Source organism: Anabrus simplex, chromosome 3, assembly GCF_040414725.1.
Source record: "Anabrus simplex isolate iqAnaSimp1 chromosome 3, ASM4041472v1, whole genome shotgun sequence".
Taxonomy (NCBI): domain Eukaryota; kingdom Metazoa; phylum Arthropoda; class Insecta; order Orthoptera; family Tettigoniidae; genus Anabrus; species Anabrus simplex.
Window position 1 is genome coordinate 263,273,684 of NC_090267.1, and position 18,979 is coordinate 263,292,662.

General features: G+C 41.4%; 1 protein-coding gene across 2 annotated transcripts in view; it reads left to right on the forward strand.

Moving 5' to 3' along the window:
- The window catches only part of S6kII (Ribosomal protein S6 kinase II), a 362,049-nt gene that overhangs the window by 313,781 nt on the left and 29,289 nt on the right, over window positions 1–18,979 (forward strand). For both annotated transcript variants that reach the window (XM_068226656.1, XM_067143003.2), the window contains exon 15: window positions 11,938–12,075. In XM_068226656.1, coding sequence (XP_068082757.1) covers window positions 11,938–12,075 — 138 coding nt within the window. The remainder of the gene's footprint in view (window positions 1–11,937; window positions 12,076–18,979) is intronic.

Sequence of the window (18,979 nt, forward strand, 5' to 3'; positions counted from 1 at the left end):
CGAGAAAAAGAACATTCTACTTAAAACATTCATTCCATAATTTGTCAGAACTTCCATAATATAAACAAACCCCGCTTCCATCTCTCCAACTCACCACCACTCCCCTCCCCACACCAGCCCTGCACCACCCCTTCCGCCTCCGCCCCTTCCATCCTCACAAACACAGCTGAACCAACAATAGACTTGATCGCGCGAACGAGACCGTTACTTTGAGAAGGCCAGGCCTTTTGAAAGGACAACCACCTTCTAAACACGATAAGTTTAAGCTTTCTACACACCCATTTCACACTTTTTACTTATCAGCCCAAGTTTCTCACACAACCTCATTTTTTTCCATTACAGATTGGAAGTTCATTGACGGTTTGCACTAGGTCACTTACAGTTCACCATGCATCTGTCATCTCCCTAACACAGCTTCTCAATTTTATGTCGCGGCCCTTCTGACCTTTTATATTAAGACAAACATTATGAAACGATAATCAAGAATGGGATCGCCAGATTGAGAAGATATTGAGAATGCTGCTGTTCTAAAGCTGTAAATTTCATTGGTGTTTTTCCTTGTCACAGGCTTTTTGCCTGCACGCTATGTCAGGCTTGGTTTCTCAAACTTTTTTGCTAACGCTCCCCTCCTAGCCAATTTGATCTGATGGGTTTCTACAAAGATAGATTTTCTGTCTGAATTTTCGACAGTGATTTCATCTTGTTTTGTATTGTTACAAAACCAATATTTTGTAAACTAAGAGGTCCGCAACCTCACTGTGCACTTATTGTTCATTTCCATCTGTATAATTTGTTTTCATTTCTTTTCTTCTTAGGTTAACACAGTTTTTAGTTTCAATTATGTTTTGTATTGACCCCTGTTTCACTGAATTTTATTGCAGTTGTTTTTTTTTGCTCCACACGATGATGTAAATATTGTATATTGTGCTAATTGCATTTCAGTCTAGGTTCTCTTTTGTTTTTTCATTTGTTCCTTCATTATGCTTTTCGGCAATTTTTAGCTTTGTATTATGTAAATTTTTTCACCCCCCTGTTTTCACTGAAGATGGCTCATACGAGCCGAAACATGTTTGAATTTGATTACTCCGTCTAATGATGGAATATATGATGTATTTAATTAGGAGGATACACTCAATTTTTCACCTTTGTAAAGTGTGTGCTCAGGATGCATTTTACAGTACCTGTGATTCATACCACTGTATGAGCAACACCATGGTTCTGCCTTGCCTGTGATTAGTACTCACTGTGCGAGGAACACCACGGGATAGTGTGAGTCCCTGTGGTTAGTCTGCTTCTATGAAGAACACCATAGGTTTGCGTTACCTGTATAGGTTTGCGTTGCCTGTAAATAGCGACATAATGTACAAAACACTATAGGTCTGTGTTACATGTGTTTATTACATTACCTGTGAGTAGTACCATACTGTGTGGAATACCGCGAGACAAATACCATGGTTCTACTTTCCTAGCAATAAGTACCATTATGAGGTGCCGATCACCTGGATTTTGGACCCCTTTAGACTACAAGCATCATAGATTTAGTATTGTGCTTTAGAAGTCCTCCCTTGGTCAGTAATACTATTGTTTAATGCTAGTTTCTGGGAATGTGGGGCATTGCATGTCTGATCCACTGATTGTTTTAACTTCATATCCATCGATTCATTCTTCGTCCTCACGTTTTGAATTCTGGTCAGTGGAGGATTATGGATTTTTAATTGTCCTTACATTTCGTCTCATTGCGTGCCATTAGGAGCAGATGACCTAGATGTTAGGCCCCTTTAAACAACAATCATCATCACCATTTCTTTGATATTTGCCTTCATCCACTCTCTCTTATTTGATGGATCTTCTTTCCAATCCTCCAGTTTTCTTTATAGACTTTCATCTTTCCTTTTGTACAATTTGATTATAACGTCGTTCTGTATGCCTTGTTTTTTTCTTCTGTTGCTGTTTCACTTTCACTGTCAAAATGTCAAAGCATGCAGATCTTGTATATCTTGCTTTAATTCCCAGCATTTCATTTGCTGATGTCTCCACTGCATTTTAATCATTCCCCATTGATTTTGATGTAGTTGCACTCTTCAGCATTTTCAAGGACCTGTATTATCCTCTCATAAGAAAATTTTTAATTTCAGATTTTTCTAGAGCTGTTACATTGATTTTAGGTATGTTGGGTCGGGTTCCTTTGAATGGATTGGAGATCCTAGCCCTCATTTGCGCCCGTACCAAGAAGTGGTCTGAATGTATATTTGGGCCTCTTGAGACTCCTCACATCCAAGAAATCTAACTTGTCCCTTGCACCTATTACCACATGATCAGTTCGGTTAACTGTGTTTCCATCTGGCGATGTCCATGTTCCTTTATGTGTATCTTTGTATGGGAACAATGAGGAGTCCACAACCATCATGCTAGAAGCTGCAAATAATGAGTTTTGTTCCATTATCATTGCTTATGGTATATTTGCTGTGGAGTCCAATTGTTGGCTTATGTATGTGTTCCCTTCCCACAGAGCTTTTGGTCACCAGCAACTATTTTAATGTCATGGCCTGGGCAGCCATCATATCGTCCTAGTAAAGGCAAAGTACCGTAAACGACATTTTAGTCAAAATTGAGGTTACAATGTTTATACTTCAATCGGACTCCACTGCACATGTTGGCAAAGTATTGTAAACGTCAAATGAATCTAAAGAGTAAAAACAACAAACAAAAAGAAATTATCGTAACCACCATCAGTAATATACAGAACACCAGGTTATCATAAGCACGCTTCCGCTTCGAACGCTAGCGTTGTGCCACGTCCTGGAGGCCATCTGATGGCGAATGAACGTATCATTTCCACTTCTATTATAACGTTCCAAATTCAAAAGTGTCACTGTTTAAGAAGCCTTTCTCATGGACAGTCGAGATTTCTTCTGAGAACGCAGAGCGCAGTTTTCTGCGAAACGTTAAGAATTTCATCTTATTTTCTTGATATGGCATAAGCCCAAAAGCCTATACAATATCATGTCTATAAGTACAGGCCGTGAAAGCATTAATGGCAACAGTCCCATCTTAATTTTTCATCTACATGGACACTTAAACATTTTGTGGTCAGCGTCTTTTCAATTGAATTTGCATTTAATGTAAGGTTGTCATTTTTAGCAGTTTCGTCATGGTAGGTTTAAGCTTTGAATTCCGTGTATTGGGTCTTTTTTAAATTCAATATGCAGTATTATTAGAAATTTATGTTTTCTTATACTTACTTAGTTGGTCCTCTTCTACCTTGCGGTGTTGAGGTTTTCCAGAGAGTTCTCCAGCGGGTTCTGTCTCGGGCCAGCTCCTTCACTTTCCTCCATTCCCCACCCCTGGCTTCCACAGCTGCCTTTACATCTTCTTCCCACGTTCTGGGTTTGCCGTGCGGTCTAGCTCCTTGCATTCTGGCGTCCAAAGCTTGTTCAGCCATTCTCTTATCCTCCATTCTTTGGACATGCCTAAACCATTGTACTTAGCTCTGTTCATTTTTCTCGAGAACAGGTGAGACGTCAAGACTTGTTCTGATGGTCTGATTCCTGATTCTGTCCTTTCTCGTTTTCCATCAATTTTGCGGAGAAATCGCATTTCTGATACCTGAATTCTACTCCGGTGTTTGCTGGTCAATGCCCAGGTTTCACAGCCATAGAGCAAGGTTGGCAGATATATCACCTTATACACACGGAGTTTCGTGGATTTAGACACAGAAGGTTTGTTAAGAAAATTTCTCTTCAGTGCATTGAAGAGCCGCCCTGAGGCTTGGGATCAAGCTATAATTTCGCCATCTATTCTACCATCTTCCTGCAATGTAGCTTCAAGGTATAATAAAATTCTTCCGGGCTGTTATGCCGTGGTCCACTCCTCTCGCTTCTCCCAGACGTTTCGACTACTGCTGCGGTAGTCATCTTCTGTGGCGTCGTGTAGATACGCTCTCCTGTATCCCGCTGGCGACTGCAAAAGTTGTTTGGGAGAAGGAAAAGGATGGAGAATTAGCTTTCCTGGACGTGCTGGTGAAGAGGAAGAATGATGGATCCCTAGGGCATCAAGTATACCGAAAACCAACACACACAGACCGATATTTAAACAAAAATTCGAATCACCATCCTGGGCAGAAGCGCGCCATGATGAAGACTTTGGTGGGTCGCGCCCTTCGTGTCTGTGAACCAGAGTACATCGAGAAGGAACTACGGCATCTTGATCTAGCCTTACAAACCAATGGCTACACGGTACAAGAGGTCAGGAGAGCACTCCACCCCAGAAGACAGCCAGCGAATAGTAAGCGAGAAGAACCCAGGAAGAAAGGTATCGCTTATTTGCCGTATATACGGGATGCCACGGATCGTATTGGAAGGCTCCTTGAACGTCACGAAGTTAAAACCATTTTTCAGCCGACCCAACAGCTACGAAACATGTTACGGTCTGCCAAAGATCCACGTGACCCTTTAACATCTACTGGGGTCTATAGGGTACCGTGCAGCTGTGGAGCTGTTTATATTGGCACGACTGGCGGAAGTGTCAATACTCGCCTGACGGAGCACAAAAGGAATTGTCGCTTGGGGCAATACGACAAATCAGCAGTAGCGGAGCATGCACTGCTTGACGGAAAACATGAGATCCGGTACGAGGATACTGACATACTGGCCACAACATCCCACTTTCACGCCCGTCTCTCCAGGGAAGCAATCGAAATACATAAACATCCGGATAACTTTAATAGAAAGGAGGAAGGACTGAAACTCAGCTAGGCCTGGTACACCCCTTTATATAACGTACGGCCGAAGTTTACTAAGATCAGGGACATTACAGTCAACCAACCAGAGGTTCCATTGCTCGGCACGACCCAATCGGAGGTCGTGCACTCCGAGATCCAATCAGACGACAGACTTCTCGGAGCGACCCAGTCAGAATCCATGCCCGGCGCGAACCAATCAGAGGTCGCGTGCTTAGGTAGCCAACCAAACGTCAAGCTGCTCGGCGCAACCCAATCGGAGGTCGTGCTTTCAGATAGTCAATCAGATGTCGGTTTGCACAGCGCGAACCAATTGGAGGCCACACACTTACATATAAATACAGCTGCTTCCCAAACAACTTTTGCAGTCGCCAGCGGGATACAGGAGAGCGTATCTACACGACGCCACAGAAGATGACTACCGCAGCAGTAGTCGAAACGTCTGGGAGAAGCGAGAGGAGTGGACCACGGCATAACAGCCCGGAATAATTTTATTATATTGACACCGGCCGTGAAAGCCTTCATACTTTAATGACCCACCTCTACGGGGAGGATACTTATCGTTTATGTCGTCAATTTGAAACGCTTCGCAAGAAGAAATCCCATCTACTGTGCTCTCTTACATTTTTACTCCGCTGCCGCGACACGTGTGTTATTCCACAATTTCTTTGACAGAAGAGACTTTTTTCAACTCCTTCGCCACACAGAATTTATAACAGGACTGAACAAGCCCTTCTTAGGGAACGTATTCATTTTACTCGTAAAGAACTGGCCCTCAATGATGAACGGCTTTTATCACTACATTTGACGACAGGCAACTCGATGCACTGGAGTGACTGGGACCGAATTGACAGGATTACTTACAACACCATGGAACATCAGGAGAAGAAGGATACGCTACGGCAAAAGAAAAAGTACGAGCGCGTAAGTGGCAATATGAGGACGAGGGATCCGATCGACAGAGTGGACACTGCCCGGACAGTCGTTAATTTATCTAACCGTTGTTTAACAGAAGATGAAACTACTGTTCTTGCAAAAGGAGGCAATTTTGCTGTTACACCGGCGACCATCCCAATAGAAGATATTATTTCGAACATAGAATCAGGAATACGTCAATTGCCGCCGGAGGTTTCCGAGGAAATACGTCACGACTGTTCCAAGATACTCTGCAAGGCCAAGTTACCGAAACGTAATCTTAGCAAGAAGGAGGGGCTTGCTCTAAAGAATTTAAAAGCCGACGAAAGTATTATCATATTAGCAGCTGACAAAGGTAATGCTACTGTTATCTTGAACACCGTGGATTATGAACATAAGATCAAAGAACTTCTTGATCCATCGATCTACAAAAAACTTCCCCGTGACCCGACTATGAGTATCCTGCCCAAGACCAATACTCTGATTAAGAAATCGTCTATTTCACCAGAAGAACAGAAGAAGCTGAAGAAATCAGAAGCCTTGTGTCCAAGACTATATGGTCTTCCTAAGGTCCATAAGCCAGACGTCCCTCTTCGTCCCATCGTTAGTACCATTGGCTCTCCAACTTATGAAGTCGCAAAATATTTAAGCAATTTACTGAAACCTTACGTAGGGACTAAGGACTCACACATCAGAGACTCGGCCCATTTCATAAACAGATTGCGACACTTATGAGTCCAACCGGGGGATATACTTGTTAGTTTTGACGTCGTCTCGCTGTTCACTATGGTACCAATCAAGGATACTCTTGAACATATTCAACATCTCTTTGCAGAGGAGACAATAGTTTTATTTGAACATGTACTTACGACGACATTTTTCCAATGGAAACGTGAATTTTATGAACAGACAGACGGTGTTGCCATGGGAAGCCCACTTAGCCCTGTTATTGCTAATTTTTATATGGAGTTCTTTGAAGAGGAAGCCTTGCAGACTGCTGTAAATAAACCCAGCTGTTGGTTCCACTTTGTTGATGACACTTTTGTAATATGGGGACATGGAGAGGAGGCACTTGACGGTTTTCTTACACATCTGAACAGTATTCATCCTCGTATACAATTCACTGTGGAGAAGGAAAAGGATGGAGAATTAGCTTTCCTGGACGTGCTGGTGAAGAGGAAGAATGATGGATCCCTAGGGCATCAAGTATACCGAAAACCAACACACACAGACCGATATTTAAACAAAAATTCGAATCACCATCCTGGGCAGAAGCGCGCCATGATGAAGACTTTGGTGGATCGCGCCCTTCGTGTCTGTGAACCAGAGTACATCAAGAAGGAACTACGGCATCTTGATCTAACCTTACAAACCAATGGCTACACGGTACAAGAGGTCAGGAGAGCACTCCACCCCAGAAGACAGCCAGCGAATAGTAAGCGAGAAGAACCCAGGAAGAAAGGTATCGCTTATTTGCCGTATATACGGGATGTCACGGATCGTATTGGAAGGCTCCTTGAACGTCACGAAGTTAAAACCATTTTTCAGCCGACCCAACAGCTACGAAACATGTTACGGTCTGCCAAAGATCCACGTGACCCTTTAACATCTACTGGGGTCTATAGGATACCGTGCAGCTGTGGAGCTGTTTATATTGGCACGACTGGCAGAAGTGTCAATACTCGCCTGACGGAGCACAAAAGGAATTGTCGCTTGGGGCAATACGACAAATCAGCAGTAGCGGAGCATGCACTGCTTGACGGAAAACATGAGATCCGGTACGAGGATACTGACATACTGGCCACAACATCCCACTTTCACGCCCGTCTCTACAGGGAAGCAATCGAAATACATAAACATCCGGATAACTTTAATAGAAAGGAGGAAGGACTGAAACTCAGCAAGGCCTGGTACACCCCTTTATATAACGTACGGCCGAAGTTTACTAAGATCAGGGACATTACAGTCAACCAACCAGAGATTCCATTGCTCGGCACGACCCAATCGGAGGTCGTGCACTCCGAGATCCAATCAGACGACAGACTGCTCGGAGCGACCCAGTGAGAATCCATGCCCGGCGCGAACCAATCAGAGGTCGCGTGCTTAGATAGCCAACCAAACGTCAAGCTGCTTGGCGCGACCCAATCGGAGGTCGTGCTTTCAGATAGTCAATCAGATGTCGGTTTGCACAGCGTGAAACAATTGGAGGCCACACACTTACATATAAATACAGCTGCTTCCCAAACAACTTTTGCAGTCGCCAGCGGGATACAGGAGAGCGTATCTACACGACGCCACAGAAGATGACTACCGCAGCAGTAGTCGAAACGTCTGGGAGAAGCGAGAGGAGTGGACCACGGCATAACAGCCCGGAATAATTTTATTATATTGACACCGGCCGTGAAAGCCTTCATACTTTAATAGCTTCAAGGTATTTAAAATTGGTGGTGTGCTCCAAAATTGTACCATCATTCAGTGCAATCTGCTGTGAGGTAGGCTTCCGTGACATCATCATGGTCTGAGTTTTTCTAGCATTGATTTTCATGCCCCTCTTTTCCAGCTCTTCTTTCCCAGATTAACAAGTTCTTTTGTAGATTCCTTTCCAAATCTCCCAGCAGCAATATGTCATCAGCAAAGGCACAATGGGTGTTATACACTGGCCTCAGAAACTTATGGCCGAGCTTGAATTTCTGCACCTTCCTATTATACGATTTGTTCACATCATCCATTAAGATAATGAAGAGAAGTGGGCCGAGGATGCAGCCTTGTTTGAGTCCCACTGAGGTCTCAAACACCTGAGACTCTGCATTGCAGGTTCGAACATAATTCTGACATCGACTGTACAGGCTTTGAATTGCTGCTCTTAGCTGTTGATCAACATTTTTTTCCTTTAGTGTCCTCCAAATTGTAACTCTCGGAATGGTGTCAAAGGCTTTCTCAAGGTCGATGAAGGCGAGATGCACCTCTTTTCCGTACCTCATCAGTTTTCCGCTGATCTGTCTGATGGTAAAAATGAGGTCTTGGGTGCTTCTTCCTGGCCGAAACCCACACTGTGTTTCATCGAACTGTGGTTCTACAACTTGCCTTAATCTATCTTCCAGGATCCTTGCATATATTTTTCCCGGCACACTCAGGAGCGATATGCCACGATGGTTTGTGCAATCTGTGTTGTCCCCTTTCTTGAATATCAGAGCAGTGATACTGTACTCCCAGTCAGTCGGTACCTTCTTTGTTTTCCAGGCCATAAACTTGAGCATCTCAGGTGCTATCTGGTCGTGGCCTGCAGCTTTGCCTAGTTTCATTTTCATCAGTGCACTCTTTAGTTTCTCGATACGTAATTCTTAACAGGTCCCATCTTCCTCTTGGTGCTGCTGCTCCTGTTCTTCTCTAGTTAGATCGTTATCCTCAGTTTTCATATTTCCTCCGAGCCGTTCTTGAAAGTGTTCTTTCCACCGTTCCGTGATGTCATTTTCACTTTGGAGAAAGTTTCTGCTTTTGTCCTTTATGAACTTGAGAGGACACTGCTTCTCTGTTTGCAAAGATTTCAGTACCCTGTAAAACAGCTTTTGGTTATTTTGTAGGTTTCCTTTCATTGTTTCTCCTAACTTTTCCCACGACTGTTGTTTTGAATCTTTCACTGCGTTCTTCACTACAATCCTTTGTTTTTTGTAGGCCTCATAATCACTTGTGTTTAGTTAGTAAGTATATCTTCCACAATTCCTTCTTCTCCCTGAGTAGTTCCTTCACCTTTTCTGTCCACCATGGTGTCCTCTTCTGATGTTGCCCTCCCCTAGACTTTCCACAGGCCTCGGCTGCAGCTTCAAGCATTACCTCCTTGAATAGGCACCATGTCTCTTCCAGTTGGTCTTCTCCCGCAGGTGACAATTCCAGTAGATCAATCTGTTGTTTCACGGCATCTTGGTAGGCTTGCTGGGTGGCCTCTTCTATCAATTTATCCACCTTTATTCTTTCTCTAGGTTTCCTCCTGTTAACTGAGTTTTTGGTCTTGATGTTAATGTGAAGCCGCATAACTACCAAATAGTGATCGCTTCCAATCTCATAACCTCTGTGTACTCTGGCATCCAAGATATATCTCCACTGGCTACGTGGCACTAGGATGTAGTCAATAATGGATTTCTCATTGCGGCTGGCGGCTTCTCTTGTGTAGTGGTGTGCTTCATTTTGTGCGAACGTAGTATTTGCTATTACAAAGTCATTTCCTGCACACATGTCCAGGAGTCTTCTCCCACTGTCATTCTGGTGAACCTCTCCATATTTCCCAAGCAGGCCTTCCATTCCCTCTGTGTTGTTTCCAACCCTGCCATTGAAGTCACCAAGGACGAAAATGGTTCCCATGGTGTCATCTACTGTTCTTTGCAATTCATCGTAAAACCTGTCTTTCTCTTCTGAGATGTCATCATCATTTGGTGCATATGCAGCTATGAAAGTAGTGTCTTCATTGGTGCTGCTGTTGAGAGTTAAAGTCACCGAGTTCATTCTTTCGTTGATGAATTTCTAACACTTGACGTAATGTCGCCTTCGGGGATAACTATGGCGACTCCTCCCTTTGCTTTCTGTTCCTCGTCCATGCCTGAATGAAACATTAAAAACCTTTCACCACTGCTTGGTTCCACTAGCTGTTCACACCCACTGCCTTTCTTCTTGGTCTCTCTTACTGCCAGTATGTTCAGCCTTGCTCTTAGCATTTCCGACAACAGTTCGAACTCCTTACTCCTTGGTCGTCAACATTTTAATCAATCCGGTTTCCCCTCTGTAATTTCTTTTAATAATTGTTTCTCGGATGCTTGGGTTATCAGCCCTAGTTCCAAAGCCTTGTGGGAGGGGCTGCCTCCCTCATAGCCCTCGGCTGCTAGATTTTCTGTCTGGGTTTCTTCCTTGAGCCTTTGAGGTACCTCCCTCTCTGCAAGGCAGCAGTTTTGCCTTGGTCTAGGGCTGCTTATTTGGGTTTCCCCTTATTCGCAGCTAACCCCCACATTGGAGGGCCGTTCGCTATCCGTCACCTGCGACCCGCCCGATAGCTGAGGCTCGCCCCGGGTATGTTTTCTTAAATGACATAAGTAAAGAAATGGAATCACAGATAGGACTTTTTTGCGGATGATGTTATACTGTATAGAATAATAAATGATTTACAGGTTGTGAGCTACTGCAAAAAGACCTCAACAATGTTATGAGATGTACAGCAGACAATGGTATGATGGTAAACAAGGTGAAAAGTCAGATCACCAGTTTCACCAAGAGGAACGGTCCTCTTAGTTTTAATTACTGAGTTGTTAGGGTGAACGTAACTTAAGGGGGTTACTGTAAGTACCTAGGTGTTAATAGAGATTTTCATGGGGTTAATCACATATACAGGACATATGGTTATGAGGGTATTTAGGGATTGTAGTAAGGACATAAAGGAGAGGATATATTTCTCTGGTAAGACCACTGTTATAGTATAGTTCCAGTGCATGGGACCCTCACCAGGGTGACTTTATTTGAGATCTGGAAAAATATCCAAAGAAAAGCCCATGATTTGTTCTGGGTAATTTCTGGCAAAAGAGTAGTGTTACAAAAATGTGTGCAAACTTTGTGTTGGGAAAACTTAAGAGAAAGAAAGCAGTATGTGCCGAACTGTCATTGGAGAGATGCCGTCGCATGGGGGGATGGATCCGTATGAATAAAGACTTCAACGGCTGAGCAGAGTAGACGGTTACTTGAGGCAATGATGTTTGGAAATATGACTGCGATTATTGAGAAGCATAAACCCCGTAACTTCTGCAAGGGTAGGATTAATGTGTTTGCGTGTGTGTGTGTGACAGTGTGTATATCTTTACATTTCACATTATGTTGACAGTATTTTGTTTTTTCATGTATCCTGTACATACAACAGTAAGCTTGCAGACTCAAAAGTTTCAGTGCATATGCAAGTTCAAATTTCAACATATTATAAGTTAGATCATATTTGCCAGCATAGTTTTGAATTTTGTGTGTATAATTTTCAACACTACTTACGACCTCTGAGGAACATACATGCCGAATTTCAATATAGTTTGTGGTTCTGAGGATATCAGGATGAGGGAGTGGTATCTCACATTTATATGTATAGATAGATCTGTAATGGAAAATGGCAAATGTAGTGAAAATAGCTTCCTGCCTTTGATACTTTGTTGAGCACTTATTATGTATTACATGCTCTATTCTACTTGCTATTGAAAATTTAGTGTTTTGCAGTCCTCATGAACTTTGTTGGATTAGCTTATAAAGTATTTAAAATATTTCAGGATCTTGTGCAGAAGATGTTACATATAGACCCAAACCGGAGACCGACAGCGAGCCAAGTATTGCAGCACGAATGGATCCAGCAGCGGCACATGTTGCCTCTGAGGCGCTTGCAGTTACAGGAAGCCAGTGTGGTGAAGGTAAATGAATCATAGACATACCAGTGATACTGTCATTTATTTGTGCAGGTGGCTTCCAGTGCCTTCCTATGGACACATATGTGTGTTTATATAAAGATAACTAAGATTTTCATACTACATAATATTTTCGTTTCCATTGTAGATTATACAGAAGTACTAAAACTTTAAAATAGAATTTTCAGTATATTTCTGTAGTGCACACACAATGTTGTTAGTAGCAGCAGCAGGAACAGCTGCTAACTGCTCCAAACCGCCCAGCTAATTTTCAGCAATGACAGTAATTATAACACTGAGCCCACCTGGTATCCATGATCATTTAGGCGTCATGTCTACAGGGTCTGACACCATGGTTTGCTGATTCGAGTTACATACTGTACATACACATGTACATACATCTTCATTATAGACTGTCGTGCCTCTCAGCGTTCAGTCTCCAAGCCTCTATGAATTTGTTAACTGCCACTATAATCCTCTATTTGTAACTAGTTCTGTGGCCTCATTTAGATCTGTACCTCTTAAATTGACTGAGTCTACCATCACTGTCTTCTGCACTTCTCTTACCCTCCATAACAGAGGCCATTATTCTCCTAGGTAACCTATCCTCCTCCATTCACCTGACATGACCCCTAACACCAAAGCTGGTTTATGCATACTTTTAACTCTTCATTCTGAGTACCCTCCTGCCATTGTTCCCACCGGTTTGTACTATTCTTGCTACTTTTATGTCTATTACTTCTACTTTATGAATAAGGTATTGCGAATCTGCCCAGTTTTCACTCCCGTAAAGGAAAGTTGGTCTGAAAACAGACCAATGTAAAGATATTTTCGTCAGAGTGCTGACTTCCTCCTTACAGAATACTGTTAATCACAACTGCCTTAGCTTTACTGCACCTTGATTCAGTCTCACTTACTATCCTATCATCCTGGGAGCACACACATCCTAAACACTTGAAATTATTTGTGTGTCCCCCATCTGACATTCATTTCTCTTGGATTTCTTACTTACTGACATCACTTCAGTCTTGGAAAGGCTAATTTTCATGCAATCCTCATTGCACCTTTTTTTCAAGTGCCAAGATATTGGACTGATGTGTTTCGGCTCAATCTGCCATTAAGACCAAACTGTTAGCGTAGGCCAGATTGCTGACTGAATTTTCACCTATCTGAATCCCACCCTACCACTTACTTCCTTTCAGCAGATCATCCATGTAAGCTATGAACAACAAAGGTGAAAGATCATAGCCTTGTCTATCCCCTGTAAGTACTCTAAACCAAGAACTCATTCTGCCATTAATTCTCACTGCAGTCCAATCGTGAACATAAAGCCTTTGATTCCTTTTAATAATCTACCCTTAATCCCGTAGTCTCCCAGTATGGCGAACATCTTTTCCCTCTGTACTCAGTCATAAGCCTTCTCTAAAACTATGAAACATAAACGTAACTGTCTGTTCCTCTCGTAGCAGTTTTCAATTATGTGGCTCATACTGAAAATCTGATTCTGACAGCCCCTCTGTGATCTGAAATCACACTGGTTTTCATCCAACTTCCTCTCAACCACTGATTGCACCCTCTCTTCCAAGATGCCAGTGAACACCTTGCTTGGTATACTGATCAGTGAGATAACTCGATAGTTGTAGTGAGATAACTCGATAGTTGTAGCAATCCTCCCTGCTCTCTTGCTTATAGATAATTGCAATTACTGCTTTTTGTCCAATCAAAAGTATTACTGTATTTACACGAATAATAATACCCGCATATTTTTAAAAATTGAGGCACCATTTCAGGTCTAATTTTATCTTTTCCTGCTGCTTTATGACATTTGAGTTCACCATCCTTTCCAATTCATCGAGCATAATTTCACCATCATTGTCCTCCTCCCGTGAGCTCGGTTGTTCGTAATGTCACCAGGAAGATTTCCTTTTATGTTCAGAAGATTTTCAAAATATTCCTTCCATCTGCCTCTTGATTCCCTGGGATCTATTATGAATTCATCTAATTTACCCAAAACAGCATTAATTTCCTTTTTCCTCTCCATTTCTAAGATTCTTTACTACCGTCCAGAAAGATTTCCCTGCTGCTTGACCTAGTCTTTCCAGGTTATTACCAAAATCTTTGTATATCATGTAGATTTGTCTTGGGACATTTAAGATAAATCAGTTAAGACACTGTGTATTGTTCTTGAGCAATGCTGCAGTTAGGTTGTAGGTATTTTGCCTGTGAACAAATAATCATCATCATCATCATCATCATCATTTCCCTTTATCCAGCTGTAGCCGGGTAGGGGCAAATATGGTTCCTCTCCACTTTCTTCGGTCTTTCCACCACTCCTCCTCCAACACTGTGTCCCAGTCCAGGTTTCTTTCTATAATGCTGCGTTGGATGGTATCCTTCCATCTCAATCGTGGTCGTCCACGGCCTCTCCTTCCTTGGATTTGCATTTCCATCACCTTTTTTGGCATTCTTTCGTCGCTCATTCGCTTTATGTGCCCAAACCATCTTAGTCGGCTCTTCTCTATTCTATCATTCATTTTTTCCACTCCAATTTCTTCCCGGATTTTCTCATTCCTTATTTTGTCTCTTCTACTCTTCTGTATCATACTCCTCAAGAATTTCATTTCGGCTGCCTATATTCGACTCTCATCCTTCTTTGTCATTGTCCAAGTTTCTGCTCCGTAAGTTGTTATGGGTACGTAATACATCTTGAACATAGTATCATTTGCTTCCATTGGCACATCTTTGTCCCATAACATATTTCTTACACTATGATAGAAACAACTTCCAGCTTGAATCCTTTTTACTAATCTCAGCATCCAGTCGAGCATTCTCCATTAATTCACTCCCCAGGTATTTAAACGTTTCCACTACTTCCAGGGACTTGTCTGCAAGTCTAATCTGACCTTTCCCTTCTTTCTCCCCTCTAGTCATAACAAGAGTTTTACTCTTTTTTACACTTATTTTCAATCCACATTCTTCAATCTTCCCATTCACCACATTCAACTGTTCTTGAACCTTCCTGTCGTCTTCTCCCCAAATCACAATATCATCTGCAAATAACATCATGTTCATTTCTCTTCCTCCATATGCTGGTTTTGCTGTTCTCATGATGTCATCCATTACCATTGTAAACAGGATTGGTGATAAAACACTTCCCTGTCTCAGCCCACTAGTTATTTTGAACCAACTTGTCCTGCCAACTTGTGTTTGCACGCAACTACAACATTCCTTATACAATGCTATGATCATTTTTCTTAATCCCTGTCCAATTCCTTTTTGCACCAGACTGTCTCAAACTTTCTTCCTAGGGACACTGTCATATGCCTTTTCAATATCAATGAATGTCATCACCATATCATTCCTGTACTTCCAATGCTTTTCCATTAGTTGTCTCATAATGAAAATGGGCTCTATTGTTGACCTTCCACTTCTGAAACCAAACTGATTTTCCTGTATCTGCTTCTCAACCCTCAACCTTATTCTACTTTCCAGTATCCTTTCCATTATCTTAGCAACATGGGATATTAGAGTAATTCCCCTGTAGTTCTTCAAAACTTTCTTATCACCTTTCTTGAAAATTGGGATGATTATTCCTTTTTGCCAATCCTGAGGGACCTCCTTATTCTCCCAGACATTCCTGAGAACCCGATATGTCCACTGGAGGCCTACAGCTCCAGCTGCCTTTATCTTCTCCACTGAAATTTCATCTATTCCAACAGTTTTTCCATTCTTCATCTTTCTTACTGCCATTTCAATTTCATTCATTGTAATTTCTTTATCCATTTCTTCGTCAACTAATTGCCTTTCCTGGTCGTCCATTGAATGACTGTCATCCGTTCTTATGTTCAGCAGCTTCTGAAAATACTCTCTCCATCTATTTCTTATTTCTTCTGGCTTTGTTAAAATTATGCCACTTTCATCCTTCACAAATCTGGCGTTTACTTGATCTCTCTTTTTGTTTCTTAACCCTTTTGCTCTCAGGCCATTTTCACCAGTCAAGCCCAAAACACTCAGGCCATTTTTCATGATTATGCATGTTAAAATGAAAAAAATTGCCGTATAAAGAAATCCCCAGTTACAAAATTGAAAAAAATCACAGTAGTACACTATTTAATATCGTTTTAGGAAAAAAATATCCCAAAATTGTTCATGGCATATTTTACTACAAAATAAATTTTGAAATTTGAAAATATATTACAAAAAATAAAAATCGGTTTTTAAATACTAAAAAAGTAATATGTTCATTAGTGATATTGTTGTTCAGTCATTCTGAAAATAAGAGCATTTAATTCTGTATAACATGATATAATTTTGTTTTTTGTATTCTTATTTAGTCATGAGTTATAGCACCTGACGCAAAGAACTGTACACGTACTTTCCGGAGTCAGCATTTGTGTTTTAGAAAACATTCTCCTATCATCAGTACCTGTAAAATCCGAATCACTTCTTCTTTATGTACAGCTTTTCCCACACCTGTGGGGTCGCGGGTGCGAACTGTGTCGCACATGTGGATTTGGCTGATGTTTTATGGTCGGATGCCCTTGCTGACGCCAACCCTATATGAGGGGGAAGTAATCACTATCGCGTCTTACCGTGGTAGATTGTAGTGCAGTGTGTTGTCTGAATATGAAGAAGAAAGTGTTGGGACAAACACAAACACACAGGCCCCGGGTCAGAAGAATTAATCAATGGCGATTAAAATTCCTGACCTGGCCGCGAATCAAACCCGGGCCCTCTGAACCGAAGACCTCAACGCTGACCATTCAGCCAATGAGTCGGACTGAAATACGAATCAATATCGGCTATAACATCACCGTCATCGTCTAAAGCATCTAAATAATCCAAAACATCAGAATTATTTAGCCTAGAACTTGGCCCAGCCATGTAAAAAAATTAGGCCTACTCGTGGCACGAAAATCTAGTAACACGAAATGTTAAACTAAAATTCGCTTGAGAACACCGATAAATGTAGAATATAAACAAAATATAATTAACAATAATCTATTATTTAAATGGAAACAATAAAACGAAGGAAAACACGTATTTTCAAGCTTAAATGAGACTGTACTCGCAAGCAGCGCACTTCAACTCGCCATGCGGTGAACATACGCGGTTTGATAACTTCATTTGTTCCAAACAGGTGAGCTTAGTGTCTCTATCTCTCGAGAAAAGTGTAAACTAAATCCAAAAGCTACTATTGATATCTTTTCCTGATATCTGGGGGTCCATTAAGGTACTTATACAGCCATCCGAACACAAAGCCGATAGATCGGCACGCTGAGTGTTTTAAGCAATACCACCCGAGCCGATAGATCGGCTCGCTGAGCGTTATAACAGTTAAGATGCCATACAGTAATTACTTGCTGCCCTGCATATCATCTCTCAATTTCTGTGTGAATAAGGCCCAGCTTTTCCTCTTTTCTTCCTCCACTACTTTCTTGGCCAAATTCTTTGCCTCCACATATTTTCTTCTACTTTCTTCAGTCTTAGATGTTTTCCATGCTTTCCATGCCATTTTCTTTTCCTTCACTTTAATCTTTACCCTATCATTCCACCAGTGTGTTTCTTTGTCTTTCACATTTCCTGATGTTCTACCACACACCTTTTGTGCACATCCAACCAGTGCTTCCTTAAATCTTTTCCATTCCTCTTCAACATTCCCCACCTCTGTCCTGGGTACCAAGGGTATTATTTCCCTTTGAAATTCTTCTTGTATGCTTTTCTCCTTTAACTTCCATACTTTAATTCTTTTCTCTCTTCTTAATTGGGGTTTTTCAATCTTTCCAACTTTCAATTTTCCTATCACAACTCTATGATCTCCACCAAAGGCTTCTTCAGGCATGGCTGTTACATCTACAAGGTTCTTCCGGTGTTCTTTCTCTATGATTATATAATCAGTCATGGTCTTTGTTCGTCTGTCTCCCCTGTGAACAAATGAGGAATTAAAATTAATTCATGTCCTTTGCTCAATAAGATTTGAAGGCAAGTGTTTTCTTTGGTCATTAAATATTAAGGAGTAGTGATGTCCACTAAGCCTCCGTGGCTCAGACGGCAGCGCGTTGGCCTCTCACTGCTGGATACCATGGTTCAAATCCCAGTCGTTCCATGTGAGATTTGTGCTGGACAAAGAGGAGGCGGGACAGGTTTTTCTCCGGGTACTCCAGTTTTCCCTGTCATCTTTCATTCCAGCAACACTCTCAATTCTCATTTCATAGCATCTATCAGTCATTAATAAATCACTTTGGGAGTGGCGACCCCATCGTACTAATAGCCTATATCTGCTTCACTCATTACATCCCTGACCCGGTCAATGACTGGAAAACAGGTTGTAGGTTTTCATTTTCAGTAATGTCCAGTATGTTAAATGAGACTGCCTACATGGCACAAGTTGTGTATTTAAAGTTTTAATACCAAACATTAAAGGAATGTAGTTGACGTCAGTTTCCTTATTAGCAAATTAAGACCTCTCTTAACCCCTTGACCACCAGCTTCATACGCGGTGTCCATGTTCTATACCGCCAAGGCCTAATGAGCACTTTTTACCTTGCAGTAAATTATTCGTAATAACTTCTCTTCAATTTATGTAAATTGGATGGGCATTTTTTTGTTTTGAAGGTAATGCTTCGGACATTTTATTGATGTAATTTAATGCACCTTTATTTTATGAAGTTTTAATTGAAATAAAATATTTCCTTTCTTTGAAAAAAAAGTATTTCATGATCAAAAACAGGTAAGAAAACCAATTATTTTTACTGTCAAAAGCTGCATTATTTTGAGTATTATTATTATTATTATTATTATTATTATTATTATTATTATTGTTATTATTATTATTATTATTACATTAACGTGAAATTTTCTAATCTTACATTATATGCAAATGCTGAAGTTCCTGGTTCATTTTAAGTAA